The sequence below is a fragment of the Falco biarmicus genome, chromosome 3 (assembly GCF_023638135.1).
Source record: "Falco biarmicus isolate bFalBia1 chromosome 3, bFalBia1.pri, whole genome shotgun sequence".
Classification (NCBI taxonomy): Eukaryota; Metazoa; Chordata; class Aves; order Falconiformes; family Falconidae; genus Falco; species Falco biarmicus.
This window is the reverse complement of record NC_079290.1, coordinates 95,992,313-96,011,956: the sequence shown is the minus strand read 5'-3', so window position 1 is coordinate 96,011,956 and position 19,644 is coordinate 95,992,313. Positions and strand designations below refer to the sequence as shown.

At 43.7% G+C, this 19,644-nt stretch overlaps 1 protein-coding gene across 4 annotated transcripts in view; it reads left to right on the top strand.

The window, feature by feature from the left end:
• Nucleotides 1–19,644, top strand: part of NEDD9 (neural precursor cell expressed, developmentally down-regulated 9) — a 107,146-nt gene that overhangs the window by 50,495 nt on the left and 37,007 nt on the right. The window contains exon 1 of one of the 4 annotated variants that reach the window (XM_056330481.1): nucleotides 15,676–17,469. The exons of 2 other annotated variants lie outside the window; for them this stretch is intronic. Coding sequence is in view for 1 of the 2 variants with exons in the window: in XM_056330478.1 (XP_056186453.1) it covers nucleotides 17,826–17,837 (12 nt within the window). In the remaining variant the exon portion in view is untranslated. Of the gene's footprint in view, nucleotides 1–15,675; nucleotides 17,470–17,703; nucleotides 17,838–19,644 lie in introns of those variants that run through there. One more of the 4 variants, XM_056330478.1, reaches the window with a different exon arrangement.

Sequence of the window (19,644 nt, the reverse complement as noted above, 5' to 3'; positions counted from 1 at the left end):
GTAGAATCCTCCCCTAGAGATAGCTTTAATAATCTGGCCTATGGAATTCTGTAAGACTTCTATAAGAGCTGGTGCAGTCATCACCATTTAGATATTTACATGCCAGGCTGGTAGGAACAAATCAAAATGCAAGTGTTCATCAGAACAATCAGAAAATATTCAGCGACAAGAATGACCTGGGAATAGATCCTCAGTGTGCTACTCAAGGGGAAGAGCATCCAGTTCCCCTGGCAGCCTTTGTTCCATGTGAAATAATTTACACTATTAGCAGAACAAAACATAGTTAAATATAGGTAGAATTAGGCAGGCCTTGGGCTGTCAGAGCTGCTTACTAGAAGGCAAAAATGGAACAATACTGCTGGCTTGGTAGAAAGGTCAGGGCCATTTTCATCTGTGTTTGGTATTCTTTGAACTTGAGGAATGAGAGAGAAAAGAGATGCTCACGTGCTAGTGCATCAAACTGCCTCGCTGTTAAACTGAGGGCCTGGCACATGAGCGGGAGTCCCCCTGGAGCTTTTTCACTGCTCCAGGAAGAAGCTGCACAGTTGCAGAACAGGTCTGAAAATACTGGATTGGATATAAATATTGCACGCTGCCATGGGTACTTTTGGAAGATGCACTGTGAAAATTCAACCAATGCAAAATTTCAGAAACTTTCCATTGCTGAATGTTATGTATGATTCAGAAGACCTGAGGCTATCTTGGGGGGGGGAAAAAAAAAAAAAAAAAGGAAAAAAAAAAGAGTCTGGAGAATTTATCTAGTTCCTCCAGGTTAGTGCAAACATGCCCTGAGCTAGTCCTTTGCTTTTGCAGTCCCCATACTACCATGTCTGTCCTGACTTGGGTTTTTTTCAGTATCGGCTGAAATTTTGCCACAACATCTCCTGTATGTAAAACGTTACCTTCTGTCAGGAGAGGGAGAAAATACCTGAGATCTACTAGCAACTACTGTCTCTTAAATCGCCATGTGTGGTCCTCAGCCATACAAGGAGAACAATGAGCTGTTTAGGTCAGAAGCTGTTTCAAAATTGTTGTGCGTCCCATTAAAAACCCAGATGAAATCAAGACCAAAAGCAAATTGTTGGAAGCCTGTGTTTCACACTCAAAACATATACATGGGGAAAAGAACCCAACCTATGTATGATGACTACGCTTTACATATTTTCTTTTGAGAAAAACAGAAGCCACTTCAGCATAAATGAGATGGTCTGGAAAATTATTAAAATGTAATGAATGGAATTGGTCTCATTATTTTGATATCAGCATTTCCTTGAAATGAAATCCTGACTTGTGGCCAGGCAGTGGTTTTAGAGAAGAGTCACTTTTTTTCATTATGGGGTTGCAGACCAGGAATTGTGCAATAATCTCAAGAACTTGTCCTTAAAGAACCGTTTACTAATTGGTGGGCAAATATTTCCTCAACACTTTTATTTGGTAGCAGTTTCAAACCACAACTTTGAGGGATTTTAGATTATAAAGCTTTTTTTTGTGTGTGTGTGTTCTCTATGGAGAAGAAAGATGGAGACATCATTGCCATACTAGCAGTTAAGGAACTCCATGCTGAGTATGTTCAGCAGTTCCAGTTCTGTCAAATCGGTGTCGCTACAGGTTTACCACGGAGCATTAGCCAGCATGGCCCTCTGGCCAAGAGCAGCAAGTATGGCAAATGCTCCCAGAAGGCAGGTGGATGTTTTAATTGCACAGCTGTGCGCATCTCCTAGTCACCTTAGGGCCATCCTCGACACCTAGCACAAGAGGTGTCCACTGCTGGCCAGTGAGTGGAGAAATAGCATTAACATGGTGAACCCTTTTTCTTCTCAATTTATTAGCAAATTGGTCAGGAAGAACAGAGAAACTTTGGTCCTCATGCATAAAGACCTGCAGACTACTGCAGTCCCAGCAGAGAGGAGTGTATCCCTCCCTGAAGATATAAATGCACTGATGATGAACCATGGCTGCCTGCTGGCAAAAAGGAAAGAAAATTGTTTGTGTGTTATGACGTGTAGCAGGATTGGGTTGAGCGAATGAATATAGCTTCTTCAGTGACACAGCTAGTCCCTGCCGAACTAGCCCTGTGTTCCTAGAAATGTGTAGCCCTTTTGGAAGACGCTTCAGAGGAACCGCTGCATCTGCTTTTCCCCACCATTTGGTTTAAGGAGATGTCCCCACCTGCATTTCTTCCATGCTCCTGGGAAGTCTGCTATACCTTTCACAACTGAGTTGCAGACACTAGCTCCAGTGAGCATGGCCCTTTGCAGACTCCAAATCCAGAGGGCCCAGACTAGACCTCTTAAGCGCTCTCAGGGACTTAGCAGATGTTTGGCAAGCAAAAAGGTGACATGTAAGGTTTCCTTGTATGGTGCAGCTTTGTGGGTATGGAGTCAAGCCAGGACGTAAAGTCTAGTTAGGTACCTGCCACAGAGGTTGAAAGAGTAAAGATTTATTGTGGTGGCACCTTAATATCAGAAGAAGCCAAAGCAAAGAGTAAGTCAGGGCCAGTTTTACTAAGCACTTAGGCAAGAATCATTGCACTGTATGTCTCCATTTGTTCCTCTGTCCTAATGATTGTCCTATTGTCCTACTGCGCCCAGCATGCAAGTTAAACCTGAGTCTAGCCTTTCCAGCAGGCCAGATGCAGTTCAGAAGACTAAAACAGCAGGTTCCATCCTTTGTGAAGAAAAATGGTAAAGCATTTGTCACAGCTGACACTACACAGCAAGCTTCATCAGAGTGCGTTTTGGTGCAGCTCTGTGCTGCAACATACAGAACAGGAAAACCACATCCTTTCTGAAAGTGAGCATTTCGGAATGTGAGACCTAGAAACTCCCAGTGTGAGGTGTGATTTCGTGCTAAAGAACCAGAAAGACACATTTTGTCACTGCAGCTAGCAAGGTAGGCAAGACTGCTGGTGCAGAGAGCAGGATATTGATGTAGAAGTTACTGAATCAGTAATGGATTTAAGGGTCTCTATTTTTTTATGTATGGCGCAAATTAGTAGAAGCAGAAAACAATTGAAAAAAGTAGTTTCCCTCTAAGGTATCTTTGTCTTCTGTGTGCATTCCATCAAATGAAGAGGATTTTCAGAAGTCCTGGGAAAAACTTACTGGCTACTTTGAGCACTGAGATGGTTGACTGCAGTGAAATAATTTTCTGTTCCTTGGGAACAGAACCAGGGAAGAGGCCACTTTGTATTTACAGGATAAAAGTGGCAGAGGTCGTGGCCGTCTAAGCAAGCAGGCTGTGACAATTACACAATGGATGAATTTTCACTTGGCTGAACATCAGGGACTGGAAACTGGGCCCAGATTTTTCTACTACTATTACTCTGACTACCAAATCTCTCCAGCTCCCAGAATTCCTGGACCAAAATTTTACCTGGAAACAGCTCAAACATACTTTGAAGATGTGATTATTATTATTTTATGTGTTTTCTACTCTGCATGTCTTGTTTCTGCCAGAAGAAATGCATTTGTGGACAGGGGAGATGCAGGTCTCCAAGTCCAGCTCAGCTTTGCTGAGCCAGGACATTCAGGTATCTTGGCCATGATCCCAACAAATGTTCAGGCATCGGATTCAAGAGGCTCATGCACCCAACTCTCAACCAACCATAAAAGGGTGGGTATAAGGCAACGGGACCTTTTGGATACCACTGCCTTCCTGGAGTTGCAGCCATATGTCAGCTGGGATACCTTAAGGTAGACCTGTCCATAGACTCCATGCTCAGTCAGCCCAGTCTCATGCCTGGTGGACCCACATTTATCTTTGGAAGCCTAGCCCTCAAACATTCACATGCCTAAGTGAACCAAACCTCCAAACCACTTTGATTTTGGAGGAGGAGGATGACACAGACCGGAGAGCAAGGGCAATCTAGCTAGGTGTTCTTTGTAGCATTACAACACAGCCAAGGGTATAATGGGGGAGATTCAATGAAGACACAGCAGCGCCACTGAGCAATGCCCATGCTCCCCTATTAAGCACTGTTGTCGCAGCTGAGTAGCCAATTCTCCCTGCCATTCATCTCACAGCTGCCTGTACCTCAACTTTTTTGCATTTCTTGTGTGATCATGAGCAAATCACCAAGTGCCTCAGTTTTCCTTCCAGCAAAATACTGATGATACTACTCTATGTCAAAGCACAGCCAGCAGTTCAGAGATTGCTGACCTACTACTTCCATCAAGGAAAAAAAATGGAGTAGAGGATGCAGTAAATTTTCTTAAATGCAAGGGACAACGTGATCAAACAGTTGTATTACATCTCTGTCATATATAGTTCTAGGTCAATAAATATTTAAACACTGGAAGATGTTCTTTTAACCAAAATTCAGCCACCGTGTGGTCAATATACCATTGACAGGCTAAGATGTATGCAGTCCTTCCCTTATTTTCCTCTGATAAAGAACACAGCTAAATGAACCAACTTTTTCTCTAGTACTCCGTTTCTCATATTGTGGTTGTAGACCAGAGATGGGTTCATATTAGCATCTCAGCAATTGTCTTCTGACCTCATCTGGTCCAAAAGTGGCACTCTCTCCAATCAATTCATTTTTGAAACCTTGAAGAGGAATGGATCATAGAGTCACGAATAGCAGGAAAAAAAATCATGAGATGATTCTTCTATGGAATTGGAGCCATGATACGAGCCAAAAAGCCCCAAATTATTTTGAAAATATATCAGTGAACCCAAGAAATAGTACAATTTTTTTTGTAAATAAGTAATGGAGAGAGAAATAAGCAAAATTAATCCAGCTCACATTAGCTATCTAGCACCAAACTTTGGAACTTAATACTGTTATAAAAAGACATGTCCTTGATTACAGAGGAGATAGTTTCTGCTTTGAAGGCTGGACTTAGTTAAATCTTCTCATACTCTGACATATTTTTTTGTATCTAACTTCACCATTCATGGTGACACTTGGAATTAATCTGGTATGAAGGTATGAAGTTATCTATATGTAGTAAGTCAGAATTATTACGCTACACATACGAATGCCATACCCTGTCACCTACTTCAACATAAGCTTTATCAACTGGACTGGTCCCAAGAGACAGTTATCACTCATAAAACTAAGCAGCTTAAGTATAGCTTTCCAGGTTCTCAACACCACCAGGATCTTGAATGAACCAAAGACAGGTGCAGTCTTTCTTTAGGATGTATGACTAGTTTAATTAAGGGGCTTTATCATATCTATCTATAAAAATGGCATGCCTGATGTATTTCATATTATCTGCGGACACCTGCTGACACACAATACATCTGAAGTCTAGAACCATGACTATATAAACATGTCACAAGTGTGGTTTTGTTTTCTGAAACGCAGAACAAACCCTGCAACAACAAAGGCAAACATTAAAGCAGAGATGAAAGCTCTCCAGAGCTGCAGGTAAAAAAATTCTTCTCTGCATCAGGTGTCTTTCATTCTATCACTGTGTTAAGAAAAGGTGGAAAGATGCAGATGTACTTTTTATTTACCCAGGGATTTGGGCAAAGTAGTGATAAATAGCAAAAAGGGATATAAATTCACAAGTTTGTAAGGAACTCTCTTATTTTTCCGAAGACTGAAATAACGAAATAATCACTGTCAACCTCAAAGAAAGGAATTGAGGTCAGCAAACAGCTGTCTCAAAGCCTGAGGGAAGCAGTCAGGAGGAGCACTTGCTACTCACCATATGAATGGCAAGCAAAGAGAAAAGCAGACCTGACCTTTCAGGGAGACCTGGAAACAGCCCCAAGAGCACTGGTCATTAAAACAAAACAAAACACACAAAAAGGCATTAAGAAAACCTCACTCCAATGGGAAGAGGAAGTGGTTTAAGGGGATTAGCTCCCGAAAAACAAAGCTCCACTTTTCTTCAGACTACTGAGGAGTCCCAGAAATATTCATCTATAGCATTGATGGGGCTGTGAAAACGGGCAAATGTTGGCAACCACTCAGCAAATGATAGTAATGGGAGGTGACATCTCTGGACCTCAACCAGCTAGCACACAATTGTCTCATTTTCATGGTGTGTCAAATTAAATTTAGACTTTAGTGCTTTGCTTGTCTTGCACCGTTATCTCCTTTCCAGAGCAGAACACAAAAGAACATTTGCAACCTTACACTGACTTTGACCTGCAAACACAAATGCCAGCTCACAAAAACTACTGCTGAATCATTTCTTTTCTGAGCTGTGACCTTTTTACCCTCCTTCCCTTTCATGTCAGTCCATTTCTTCATGAGCGGCTCTCATGCATCTATATCACAGAAGCATTTGAGAAGATTTGGTGGATTTGTACTTGATGAGCTGCAGGGAAATTTTCTTAGCATGGAGCCTTTCACACTGAGCAACACACACAGTTACCCTTTTCTAACAGTCCTTCTCCAACAACCATAGCAACATCTACAAAAACTACAATAGTCTAGTACCTGTTTCACAAAATAGAAATGCCCTAAAATCTTGGGATGTTACAAGCAGACACAGTGGCAAGGGATTCATTTTTTTTCATAAAATTCATAAATTTTACCTTGGCACTGTAAGACTGGCATAACTGACTAGGTCTTCTCTATCTTGAGACTAAACAGATAATAACGTGGAGTCACAGCTACACGAGCCACAGCTTTGCTAGGATGAGCATCACACCCTCCCATTCTTTTGCTGAGGTAAGAGCCTCTTCAGCTGTGCAAACCCAACTCACCTAGAAGTATTGCTATTGAGACCAGACACTTTAAAAGCATTGATGCTTTTTTTGAAGCTGCCATTAAAAGTCTGATGTCTTGCTGCATCAAGGCAAAAAAATATCAGTCTTCATTAATTAAGCTTCAAAATTACTCAAAGATTAGGACTTCAAAATAGGAGGGAGTTTATGGACTCAAAACAAGGCTGAAGTTAAAGTCCTTGAACTTGGTTAGTTGGTTGTGTGACTTTAGGAGACTGAATTTGAATCTAAGACTGAACAGAGAACAGTTGTAGAGATGGATAAGAAAAGAGAGGCATCAAAATGAAAGCAGGCAACACAAGTTTCAGGTAACTGTGTGGGGACTTTTGGAGAAGAGGTACTGGTATGACTGCTAGATTTGGTCTGAGTTAGTCTGAGTTTACCACAGCAGAAGAGGAGATGTGTAATACCAGCTACTTCTGCTCAAGCTGGAAATACTAGAAAAATTCCCTCTGCTTGTGGCACTTCTGGGTTCAGTCAATCAGTATACAGAGATGAATAAAAATTAGGGACAGGCCTGAACCAGAGCTCCATCCAGCATCCATAAACTTGAGAACTCACTGCATATGGTGCAAACTTTGCAGATATGTTCAACAGGAGATAGATGCAGGAGAAAAAAACCTATGATGAATTCTCAAAATCTTGAAAAACGTAACTCCTCTGGAATACAATTTTGTTGCACAAGCGTACAAAGCTCATCAAGGACCCAGTTTAGTGAAGCACACACATACAAATGAATTTAAGCCCGCATTCAATCACTTTGCTGAACACAGGGCATAGGTTCCACTCCCTAGCAGTCATTTCCCATTTGGAAGCCCTTCTCAAGGAGAGAAAGGGGAAGAAGGAGGGTTGTTTAGCATGATATTTTTAGATAGATTTTTTTAATGGAATATTTGTTAAGCTTTCTTCCACCCTGACTGCCCCCTGCCCGCTGTCTGGGTTTTGTGTGTGTTTGTTTAATGGTTAGCAATGCATCATAGTACGGCTGCTGTTTAAATATTTGCCTGAAAAAAATGTAGTCTGTGCTTAAGAAAAGTGGTTTGGCACAAACTGGACATTTTCAAACATCCATTTACCAGATGGATTGCTTTGTTCAATTACAAAGAAAAAAAATAGATGGTGAAGGAGTTGAAAATCGAGTGGAATGTTCCTAAGCACACAGCATTGTTTACTATCTGCATGTCTCCTGGCATCCTGTGAGAAACTATCAATAAGCTCTTCAAAAATGTTCCTTTCCTTTAAAGAAGTCTGCATTTTTAACAATAATAAAAAGGCAGTAAATATACTCTACAATAGCCTGATGGAAAAATGTGCTAAAGTATTTCTATAAATCAAATGTAGCAGTTTGGCATTAGCTCTGAGGCAGTAAATTTAGCAAATTAGGACCAGATGATTTTAAAATAGAATCTTACATAACTTTCTAGCATGATATATGTATTTTTTAATTTAACACAAGTTTGTCTGTCTTCATAAAGTTATCTTGGCTGCTACCAGAATGTGGTTCAGTCTTTAAGAACTATATTTTTTGTTATTTATCACGTGCAGAATGTTTTAAATAAGAAAGTGAGGGGAACAGATTTCTCAGAAGACAGAAAAGGCTATAATCTGTTCTGATCCACATAAGGTGTGAGGTGCTTTGTATCCCTAATGCCCCTGACTACTTGTCTCCTTTATTTTGATTAATAATCGCCTATTTCTTTGCCCACCTTCCTTTTCTTGCCCCTTTTCCCACAAATTCAAAGAATTGTCTCCCTCCATTCCACCCCTACAAATGCAACTTGGTCAGACAGACTTTTCTTTCACCCATGTGCTTAGATCAGGAGTCAGCATTTGGGACCTTGCATTTCTTATGCTTTCCCACTTCTCATCTCTGCACCAGAATATCCATCTCTGAGAAATATGGAAAACAAAACGATAAGACCAGTCCAAGGAGTCTATTCCACCAGCTTTAGTCCAAACCTTGTTACCCATCTACACATATATACCCGAAACCTGCTCCCCCAGCACATCTTTGAGTTTCACGTCTCTGAGCCAGCATTTAGATCACTAGGTACTCATGTCAGACCACTGCTTATGTTCTGGGGAGAGGGGATTGCACACGTACAGCCTTCATGGCTTTCTTTTTGGGCAAACACTCATCCATACCATGGTCTTTCGCTGGAAACAACAATTCCTGGAACAGCTACTGTGGACCCATCCCATGGCAGCTGCGCTCACTATGGCACACCACGCTGCCTTACTTTTGAAAGCACGACTAAGGTGCTTCTGCAGTGCCTACTTACTGTCTAGTGAGCCAGAGCCAACACGCTCTGTGTCAAAACTTTAAAGGAGAGCCTCTACAGCACCCTGACAGTCCCAGGGATTTTCAGCAATGGCTTCCAGACATACATCTCCAGGACCTTATGGCACAAGAAATGAGCTAAGCCCCTCCTCAAAAGGCATGAGCACACACGGACACAGATCTTTACAGCTCCCAGACAGCAGGGCTGAACTCTGAGGAGGAGAGGAGTCAAACCCTCGTGTCAGCACTTATGACTCAAGCCCTCATCAGACTTCAGGAGCAAACACCGTGAGTCAACTGCGATGTGAGCGAAAGGGCAGACAGAGAAGAGAACGTAGGTGTTGAAGGACAGACCAGCAAATGGTTGTGTGCAGCCTTCCTTTCATGTCATCGCAAGACCGGTGCTTCTATCAGCTGTGCAAGTGTAAGTATCCAGACTGAAGCAAGCAGAAGAGTAACTGTGGTGGATACTTGTGAGAGCCAAGTTATCTGCAAGCGCTGTCTCCCTCAGCAGAGACAGTCTACTATGAGGAGCCAATTAAGTCAAAGCCAAGGCTTGGGATGCTACACAGCGCAGGCCAAATTCTGGTCCCATTTAAGTCGAGGGAAGCTTTGCCAATGGGAACATGTTCTGTCCTTTTCACCCCGTCTTTGGCTACCCCATTGCTGGAAGCATTCAGAGTTTGCAAACGAGAGCAATGGAAAAGAGAGGGAACAGAGTTCCCACGTTCCTTCTCTTCTAGTATTGTTTCCTGAGTCCTGCAACACGCAGTAAGGCAATGATTTTTTTTCTTTAAACGACATCAGACTGAATTGCTTGTTAAAAATAACAGAAGAGGAGGAGGCATTTGGAAACCAGTCGTTTGCCTTTAAAGAATGATTTTGGGAGAGTAGACCAAAAACAGATTTAGATGGCAGCAAAGATAACCATTTTTGGCAGTTTTGTGGAGATGCAAATTTACACTGAGTATGAGATGAGAGCTTAAACACCAACACCCAAAGAAGAGAAAAATAAGTCAGACAGTGTGAGACATTTCACGTGCAGTTCCCTGTTGTTATGGATATCAACTGACCTCCACAGATCTAGCTGAGGCAAAAGAGAGAAAAGTTGAATGCTTTCCTTTCATATATCCTCGCTCCAAGCACCTCCAAAAGAAGCAAATTTCCCTGAAATTCCTCAAGCCTCAAAACACCTCCGGGCTGAGACTTCAGGGGAAGCTTGGTGGTAAAGGCAAAACATAAGTTTCCCCTTTGGATTAATTGATTTCTTTTTTAATTGCTAACTTGCATTTTATTAAATTTTCATTTTTGCTTCCCCTTCTCCCAGTGGAAAGAACTAGTTGCTGGCTACTGGACAACAACCAAGCTGCTGGCCCTACCAGGGAGAAATGGGTTTGGTGCTGTGCAAGAGTTCCGGGTGAGAGATGGAGAGGGAAAACATGAGGATATAAAATATAACGACAGCAGATTACCTTTGCTAAAAGAAGTGTGGGAGACATGCAACAAAAGGTTCCTAAAACCAGAGAAAACAAAAATATAACAGGTTTTGCAAGCGAAATGGACACAGTTGGCTAGTCCAGTCACAGGACGATTCCCTGGATGATGTATAAAACTGATGGACAGTTTATGGTCAAGGGATTGTATTTTAGGGTCAGTTTTGAGTTTTTGCCAAGTTAGTGTGCCTGTTACAAAAGATGAAACGCTGTTTCGGGGGGAAGGGGAGAGTATTTAGATAAGGGTTTCTTTGGTCCTAGCTCCCTGAGATGGGGCTAAGATGCAGAAATGCTCTGCACAGAGGATTCATGAGATTTCAAGGATTTTGATGCAGTATTTATAATCTAACAGATGTGTAAGGACTTCAGTTCACACCCCTCTTTATATGCTATTTTGTAGCTTCATGTTTCTGTGCAACATCCTTGTGATCTTTAGACCTAAATGTTTCCCACTGAATCGCAGGACCTTTTTCTAAATACCACTTCAGGAATAAATGTTAGGCTGTTTCTGCAACAGATGGACCAAAACATCCACAAATTCAGAGAAAAGTGCTGGCACGTGTGTTTGGATTCAGGGCTCTCCACCCCATTGACTGCAGGACTGGGAAGGCAGGAGGAGGTGAAGGAGAGGCAGGCAGGAAGAGCAGGCAGCAGCACGGCACCAGAGCCTGGAAAGAGCAAAGCCATGCACTACTGCATTCAAGACAAAGCTTCTGGGCATGGGAATTGCTGATATTACTCTGTGTGTGCATGTGTGGAGACAAGATCACGCCTGCTGAGAAAAAAACTTAGTGATGATAGTCTAAAAACTATTATCTTCCTAGATACCAAACAGGACGTCAGCAAACCTTTTTAGTCCAGGCCATTGTTTCCTACTTTATTGTCCACACTCGCAGTCCTGCTTTTACGAAGGAACTCCTCTGCGGGTGGCTTATGCGCTACTTGACTCAGGACTTCATTCCCACAAACTAGTATTCTGGATGCATGTATTTAAAAAAAGTCTGGGCTGTTTCCAATCTGGGATCATAGTCCTGTGGTTGGCTGGTTGGCCTCCACCAAAAAAAACCCACCAAAACCCAACCCAAAGAAAAACCTTACTCGACTCACTCCTATTTTAACAATTTTAATACCTAGTGGACTAATGTAACATGATCCATGTGAATAAAATCTCAGCTCCAGAGTTTTGCCCAAACTGGGGAAAGTTCAAGTAGAAAGTTCAGGTAAAGATCTGAGCTTTTGGATGCCAGCACTATGACTAATTACGACTGCATGAAAAGCTTAACACACCTAAACTTTGTGCCTAAGTTTCTCGTCTGAGGCAATTCCGGTTCCAATTCTGGACTCCTTTCATCTTAAACGAGCTGTGATGTCTAAATATACATTTCCTCTTGAGCAACCTCCATGTATTACATTTATCATTTTTCATCCACACAACTGTGAACCAGAGAACAGAATTATTTTGCAGTCTCCATAGTTGTGCTATTTTTCAGCTTTTATTAAGAAAAACAAAAAAAAGCCTCTTTTGGTGTCTGTAGGTTGAATGGCATGCATGCCACACGTCTGGAAGCAAGCCTGTATTTTTTAACCCATATATAAAAAATATTCAGTGCCAGAGGGGAAAATAAAGGAGTGTATTCTGTGAGCACCACTGTTAGACTGGTTGGTTTGTTTGGGAAATGAGTAAGTCTTTGACAGTATCTCTGGAAGGAATAGGCCAGTGCATGCTCCATCCTGACATTCTTTTCCCTCTCCAGTATTCCCCGCATACCTGACATTTTTCCTGCCCTCCTAACATACCAGTTTGTGGGCAGGCAAGCACTGGGAACCCAGTCTGCCACAGCCCTGCACCTGGCTTGAAGCCACCGGCTTCTGCCATCTCTCCCACCCAAAGCACCACCATTACCTGCACCAGTGCACATACCAAGGGTTGCAGAGCTCTTACTTGCCTCAGCTTTGCAAAGTGTATGTGGCAGCTCAGCTACGCTTGCTGCCGTCTTCGCACAAATTCCTCGCAGTGCTGCTGAGAACATAGAGTCCCCCTGACCCGCGTGCTCTACACCAGCCAGGTGGCTGGGGAGCTGCTGTGCTGCATGGACCTGGAAAAGCTTTTCTTATCCATCCTCATCTGCAGCTAGTGCTCAGCACTGGATCACAGATAAATGTATTTCATTTTGATTTTACATTCTCTCTTTTCCTTTCTGCAGGATGAGATGGGTCCCTCATGCTCTTTTAGTAGCGATTCCATTGTTTCCTTCTCCTGTGTTCATTTTCCCCTGAGAAGGTGACGGCCTGCTTCTCATAACAAATGAAAATTGTAGTGGTATTTATTTTCCTCCCATTTCTTTCTTTCTTTTTTTTTCTTTCTTTTTTTTTTTTTTTTTAATTAAACAGACTTTTCAGATTTCATTCACTGGGTCAGGCTGGTGGCTCAGTGATGGCCAGTGCCAGAATATCTAAATCCCAACTGACTGCCATAATTTCTCAAGCTAACAAAGGCCGGATTCACTTTCAAAATCTTTTGGGTGGGAGGACACCAGTATGTTTCTCTCTGGCTGGCATTTGAAGCAAAACAGAAAGGACAGAGGGAGCTGAGCTCCATTTATTCCCTTTATCTGAAGGAGGGTCACTAAACAGGGCCTTGATGGTTGACTTACAAAGTTAAATGAGTGATTTCTGAAGAAACACTGCATAAAATGCCCTTCTTGAGAATGTGAACAGCTTTTGTGCTTGACTGTGAAGGTAGGTGGAATGCGTGTAGGATTAGTTCATATATATTAAAAGAAATTTAGAATTCAAGAGCAAGGCAAGTGAACTAGCTCCACGGTTAAAATGCATCTTAGGAAGAATGGCAAAGGACAGTCAAATTTAAATAGACTGTTCTATTAACAATTTTTATCCTCATAATTTGAGAATGTAATAATGTAAACCTGACTACTACAGCGATCACCACTCACCCCTCTGTCTGCCAGGACAGACTTCTGTTACCATTAAATGGAACAGACCACTTGCTTGAAAAGATTTCCATCGCTGGTCAAAGAAAAACAGAGCAGACTTTGTTTTGGTTTGCTGAAATGCAAAATATTCCCTTCTTTGGGTGAGAATGAAATCTTTTTCTCAATATCTCCTAGTGAGGTGGGAGAGGGGGCCTTTCTGTGCAGACAGACACAGAAGCCTGCCCACATCAGTGGTGAATTTTTGTTAGTGTTCTTTTCAGGAAACAGCAGCGTTTCATCTTTTTTAACAGATTTGTCCAAGCAAGCAAATTCCACCACTCTGCGTGTGTATAGAACTATTATATACTGAAGGAATTCCATCCACTGCATACCTGCTGAACCAGTCTGGGTAGCGTTATATAGGCAGCAGGACCAAGGCTAATCACCACGACTCCTTTGCTCGTAAAGTGCAGTGGCACTATAACTAAATTAATTTTAATCCCAATTCCCGCCCCCCCCCCCCCCCCCCCCCCCCCCCCGGCCAAGTATCACAGCAAGAAGTGATGCAGATGCCACACAACATTATCCAAAGGATAGTTAGAGCTTTGTGCAGTGGGGGGGGGGGGAGGGGGGAGGGGAAGAAAAAAGATAGCTCAGTGTTTCCCAAACACAGAGCTCACAGACCCTTCCTGAAAAGAGTCTCTCAGTTGTAAGGGAGACACTCTGCTGTGTCTCTCTTTTCTCAGGTTGTATCATGGGGAAATAGGAACAAGGGATTTTTGTTTGAGTAACCTTTCAGAGCAGGATATCTGTCTTGTGTTCTTCTCCTATCCATTGTCACAGGGTGATAGCTGGCTGATTTGCTTCAACGGGTATTCCCGTCCCAGCCCGGCTGACAGCTGTTTCATGTTGTGTGCCTAGGGCTGTGGCCGGTGAGCCGCAGAGCCTGGCTGACAAGCAGTCCTTTTGGCTGCCCTACCATTTTACTTGCCGCCATCCCCCAAATACCTCGGAACCCCAAGCAGCAATCAGGAGGGCACCAGGAAGACACAGACCAGTGATAGAGTGAAAAATAAAGCAAGTGATAAGTTTACCAGGATGGTGTATGAGAGTAGGAGGCAAGCAGCAGGTTGCCCAAAGGAGCAGAGAGTAATATTAGTTGCCGTCAGCAGAAGCAAAGAAACAAAAGCCATTGATGCAGGCACAAGACCAAGTCACAGAACCCATTTGCTACTCTGCTAGAATTCCAGCAGCATAAAATATGAGGCAGTGAATCAAGCCATGGCTGTGCTGTGAAGCAAGAAGACACATTACAGGAATTACCCTCCTGAGAACTTCAATAGGATCCTGTAGTTATAAATCCTGGCAATATAGCTCAAGTTGCCTCTACAAGACAGACATCAGTAATACCAGGTCTTGGCTTCCTCATCAGCATGTTCCATTGCATAATTGAGCTGATTATCCAAGGCAACCAACTCAAAACTTTCCTAGACTACGCCTGAAATACAGTATTACATAGTAAATGCACGGCAGTCAAGAAGGTCATCAAGAAAAGCAAAGTGCTTGCGCTAACCACAAATGTGAACTTGCCACAATCCTGACTTCTTTTAGTAATGTGTCAAGGCTAGAGGATCATATTTACAAATCTCCTTTTCAAGGTAGATCTAATTCCTGATATTCACGATAGATCGGGGACCTCTACCATGCTGCTAGCTCTGCTAGAAGTGTTGCACTAAGCGGGAGTATTTCACCCTTGGGGAGATTAAAAACACCCTCAAAGTGCAAAGAAAACTTGAGACAGTAAACGAAGTAGGTGAGAGGTTGAGGGAGGGTACGCACATTAAATGAGCAGTGGGACTTCACTGAGGAGGAGGTGTGCAATGGCAATCTCTTTTTCTCCCTGTAAAATACCAACTCTTGCTTCTGCTTCTTCAGAATTGTAAAGTATAGCTATCAATGACACGAAGTGTCATTTCAATGGCATCTAATTAAAAGTTTTTAATATGACTTACAGAGAGTGATAAAGGCAAAACAAAATCTACCATAGAACCACCCAACTAGAATTCTACATTAACACATCAGTTACCTTATATTAAGATCAGTCAGGGACATTTTACATACATTAAAAGCAACACAAGCTAAGACAAAAGTAGAAGGCACAGCTTCTCAAATGTGCTTACGTTTCATAATGTGATTGTAAAGCATTCTGAAAAAGGAAAAAACAACAATTAAAAGTATCAGTATTGGTGGAGTGACTGGAAACCAGATGCATTCCGTATTAGATGAAGTCAGAAATATGATTCTACTTTTCTTATTTTTGTCTCTGATACTTATCCAGTTCTTATTAATGTGGTTTTACAGTCTTGAATGCGTTTATCTTCATGACAACGGTGCCACATAAAGAGATTATTCAGAGCTTGGTCAGGAAACAGGATTTGCATGCTAGTCCAATACCATGCTAACACCTTAGCCATTGCGTCCTCTGTACTTAGGAGAAATTTTTCTCCGCCCAGGAGAAAGTTTTATCCTTAGAGTATTAAGGGGAAAAACATGCAAAAAGAAAATCAAAGGTTAAACTCTACAGTTAAGAATCACTCCAAAGAGATTTGCACTCTCCTAATAGTAAGCTGGTTATGCATAATCACTGGAAGAATTCTTTTCTAAAATACAGTGTCTAAGGACACAACATACAAATGAGCATTATTCTCCTGAAACTAACCAAATTTATTTTGATGCTACACTTAAAAAAATGCTGCCCCAAACTCAGCACATACAAAATGATAACAAGTATCTTCTTGGAAAATGAGAAGAATCAACAACAACAAAAATGGAAAGAAAAACCCTTACAAGGGGTTATAGCCAGTGAAGCTATAGCACTGCACAGGGAGCCCAGTCACAGTGGCATGCTCTGCAACACAGAAAGCAGAAGCTCGCTTTTCTCGCTAATAACTGTGACATCTTTTGGACTGACAGGGACTCACACCGATGAACTACTAGGGCATATACTGTCAAGAAGGTAGTCTAGAAAAAAAAATTCACATTCAATTAGTACAAGCATGTATTTTATGCTGAAACTAGAGAACGGAGGAGATTGCAGATAAAAGTATGACATTCCTTAGAAGCCATGAAGCCATTTTAGCAATAGGATCCCTCTCTAGAAGAGTAGTCACATGAGAATTTATGGATATCACTGTACTATGGAATGAAGTTATGTTTGTAATCTGGTAGTACAAGATTATCCTTTGCTGTTTTTCCTTAGGCCACTAGAAATAGTCTTGCGTCCATCTGTGACCTAGAAATGTTGGGTAAGTTCCAACTCGGGCAAAAAGGAGAGAATTAATTTCCCCTTCACCCAAACAAGCTGGAGTATGCCCCATACACAAAGATTCCTATTATGTGCATCTTGTCAATCATGCCTGATTAAGGGGTTAGACTTAAAAAGCATGGAGGATCAGCACACACTTATTTTCCCCGCTCTTTCCTACCCCCAAGATACCAGAGTTAATTATTACTCTTTTCTAAATAGTTCTTATTTGCCATGGTCACTCTTTATAATGGACAGCTTTCGATCATTAAAGACATCTTGGCCTCTGGTGCCTAACCAGTGTTTAAATAGCAGGCTTTCCCAGGCAAAGCGAACACTTGGCATTTTGATTCCCGAGGTACTAGTTTAAAGTAAAAAGTTAAAAGGAGAACAAAAATCAACAAGGAAACAATGCAAAGAGAAGAACCGAGCAGCATGAAGTAAGTGTTCAAGCCCTCCAAAAGCTGCACAAGGTGACTACGGAAGGGATGGATGGAAAAGGTTTAGCACCGGGCGGGTTTGACAACAGGCTGGGACCCCTGCAAGAGCCTAGCTGGCAGGGCCGGCCCAGGCCAGGCTGCAACAGGCATTAGAAGTGCCACACCACTCTGTCACTTCAGTCACTCTTCCCAGCACTCCCTTCACCGATAGCCCAGGCGCTTTGAACCTCGACAGGCCCAGCAATCCCCCAGCGCAGGAGGCAGTGGCGGGGGCGGCACAGAAGGCCTGTTGTTCAGAGTGCCTGTTTCACGCAGAGAACTGGAGGTGAGAGGCTTTGAAACGGCGGGGGCAGAGTCGCTGGGTGACAGAGAGCAGGGCCGCCGCCCCCGCTCCGTGCGGGGCTTTTCCCCCCCGGGAGCAGCTGGGCCCAACGCCCCCCGCCCGCTCCCCTCAGCGCCGCCGCGTAACCCGCGCTGCGCCGCCGGTGGCGGGAAGGCGGGAAATGAAGTGGGCGGGGGCAGGAGGGCCCACCTTGTTCCCGAGCGTGGCCAATGGGGAGGCGCTATGCAAATGAGCGGGGGAGCCTGGCGGCGGGGCGGGCGGCGGGGCGCAGAGAGGCAGCGGCGATGCGGCGGCGGGCGCTGTAGCAGCCCCGCCGGCCCCCTCAGCGCTCCGCAGCCATGAAGTACAAGGTGAGCCGGCGGCGGGGGCCGTCCCGGGGCCGGGGTACGGGCGGGCGTCCAGAGCCTGCCAGCGGCCCGCCGTCCTGACAGGAGGCGGCCGGCTCGGGGCTCCCCTCAGCACTCCCCCGCCCGGGTCAAGCGGGTCCAGCCGGGACGGGGCGGCCGAGCCCTGCGCGCTGTGTCCAGGCGCGGAGCCCCAGGGGAGGCGCCCGCGGTGGGACGAGGGGGGCAGCGGAGGGGACAGGCCGGCGGGTGGCGGCGGGGTGGCGGGCTGTCCCCCGAGCCCGGCGTGGCGCGGTGCCGCTGCCGACGGCGCTCGGTGCGAGCCCGGCGGCTCGGGAGGGGTGGGCTGGTCCGCGGGGCCCGCCGCGCTCCGGGACAGGTATCGCGGCTTCTCCCCGCCGTGTCCCTCGCCCGTTCGCCAGCCCTTCGTGACTGCATCCTGAGCCCAGGGCACTTTTCCAGGGGTGGGGGGGGGTCTGTTTGATGGGTCGCAAGTCGGGGAAAAAAACCCCACCAAAACCCAGCCATCTCATTAAAAAATGGGTAGCCTGTCTCCCATGTTAAATACGGTACGTCATTTCGGCTTAACTTTTTATCAGAGGTTGGTTGGTGGTTTTTTTTCCCCAAAAGACACAAATGTCAAGGCTTTCATCCCAATATTACTCAAAAGAACTTTGGGCAAGGCACAGAGTTGCCCATGGGGCATTAGGTTACTGTACAGACATACCATCAGCTTGTGCGATTGGAAAAAAGGGGGAGCGAAGGAAAAACTTTCCTTCCTCTGCCAGAAATAACTTAAGCATCAATAAAAAGGTGATTTGGAAATGTCACACGTTATATGCTTAGTTTGGAAGTGAGGGCCATCTTCTCAGTGGATTTAGGCAGCGTACTGTAAAACAGCCCTGATGCTATAAAGTTCTATAAGGCTTATAAATCTGGGTAGAATGAGATGTGTGAGTGATGCCTAGGTAAATATACACAGATTTTCATGCTTTTCCATATATCTCTAAGCTCAGCCCAAGCTTTCAGGATCTCTCATACCCAAACTTTGGGAGAGGTCACTGGAGTGAAGTTTTCAAAGCTGCTGCCAGTTTCTCCATTTCATGATGGTTGGTTAAAAATAACCGGGGAAAAGAAATTGTGTAAGATATAGACAGACAAAGATACTGCATGAGTTTGAAAATTTTTATCTGGTTCTAATGACCTTTGGGGTTTTTTTCCGCCTTGTATCTCACTACTGGCTGATTCGAAGTCTGAGATCAAATTCATCTCCTGCCCCTTTCTACTCCATCTCAGATCAGTTCAGGTAGACTTTGTACCTGCTTGGAGAAGCTGTGGCTCTTACTACAAAGTGTCAGGCACTCGGGGGTAGAAGAGCAGTATCCCTGTTAGCGTAGGGAATGAGAAGGTGGTTCAAAAGGGGGAAGTTTTCTTTGCCTTGTCTGGTTGGAATGAGCATTTTGGTTTGGTTTTGTGATTACATAATTCTAGATAGAGAAAGCTAGACAAAGAAAGAAAAAGCTATTTAAAAAAAAAAGGGGGGGGGGGAGACGAAGGGGTTTGGCCTCACAAACCTTCTTGTCAGACTAGGGTGTTTACTTTCCCTGAGAATTGTGAAGTAGGTAGTTACACTGTTTAACTTGGACAAACATTCTTAGAGCTGTTTCTTATCCCAGGAGTAACATATAAAGAAAATACTTGCTCATTCAGTCTTTGGCATTTTCTTTCTGTATTTTTTCCCCTTTTATTTTTCTATAGAAAAACAGTGGTCCTGTAGTTTTTCTTGTATACAGAAAATACAGAGCATGGTATG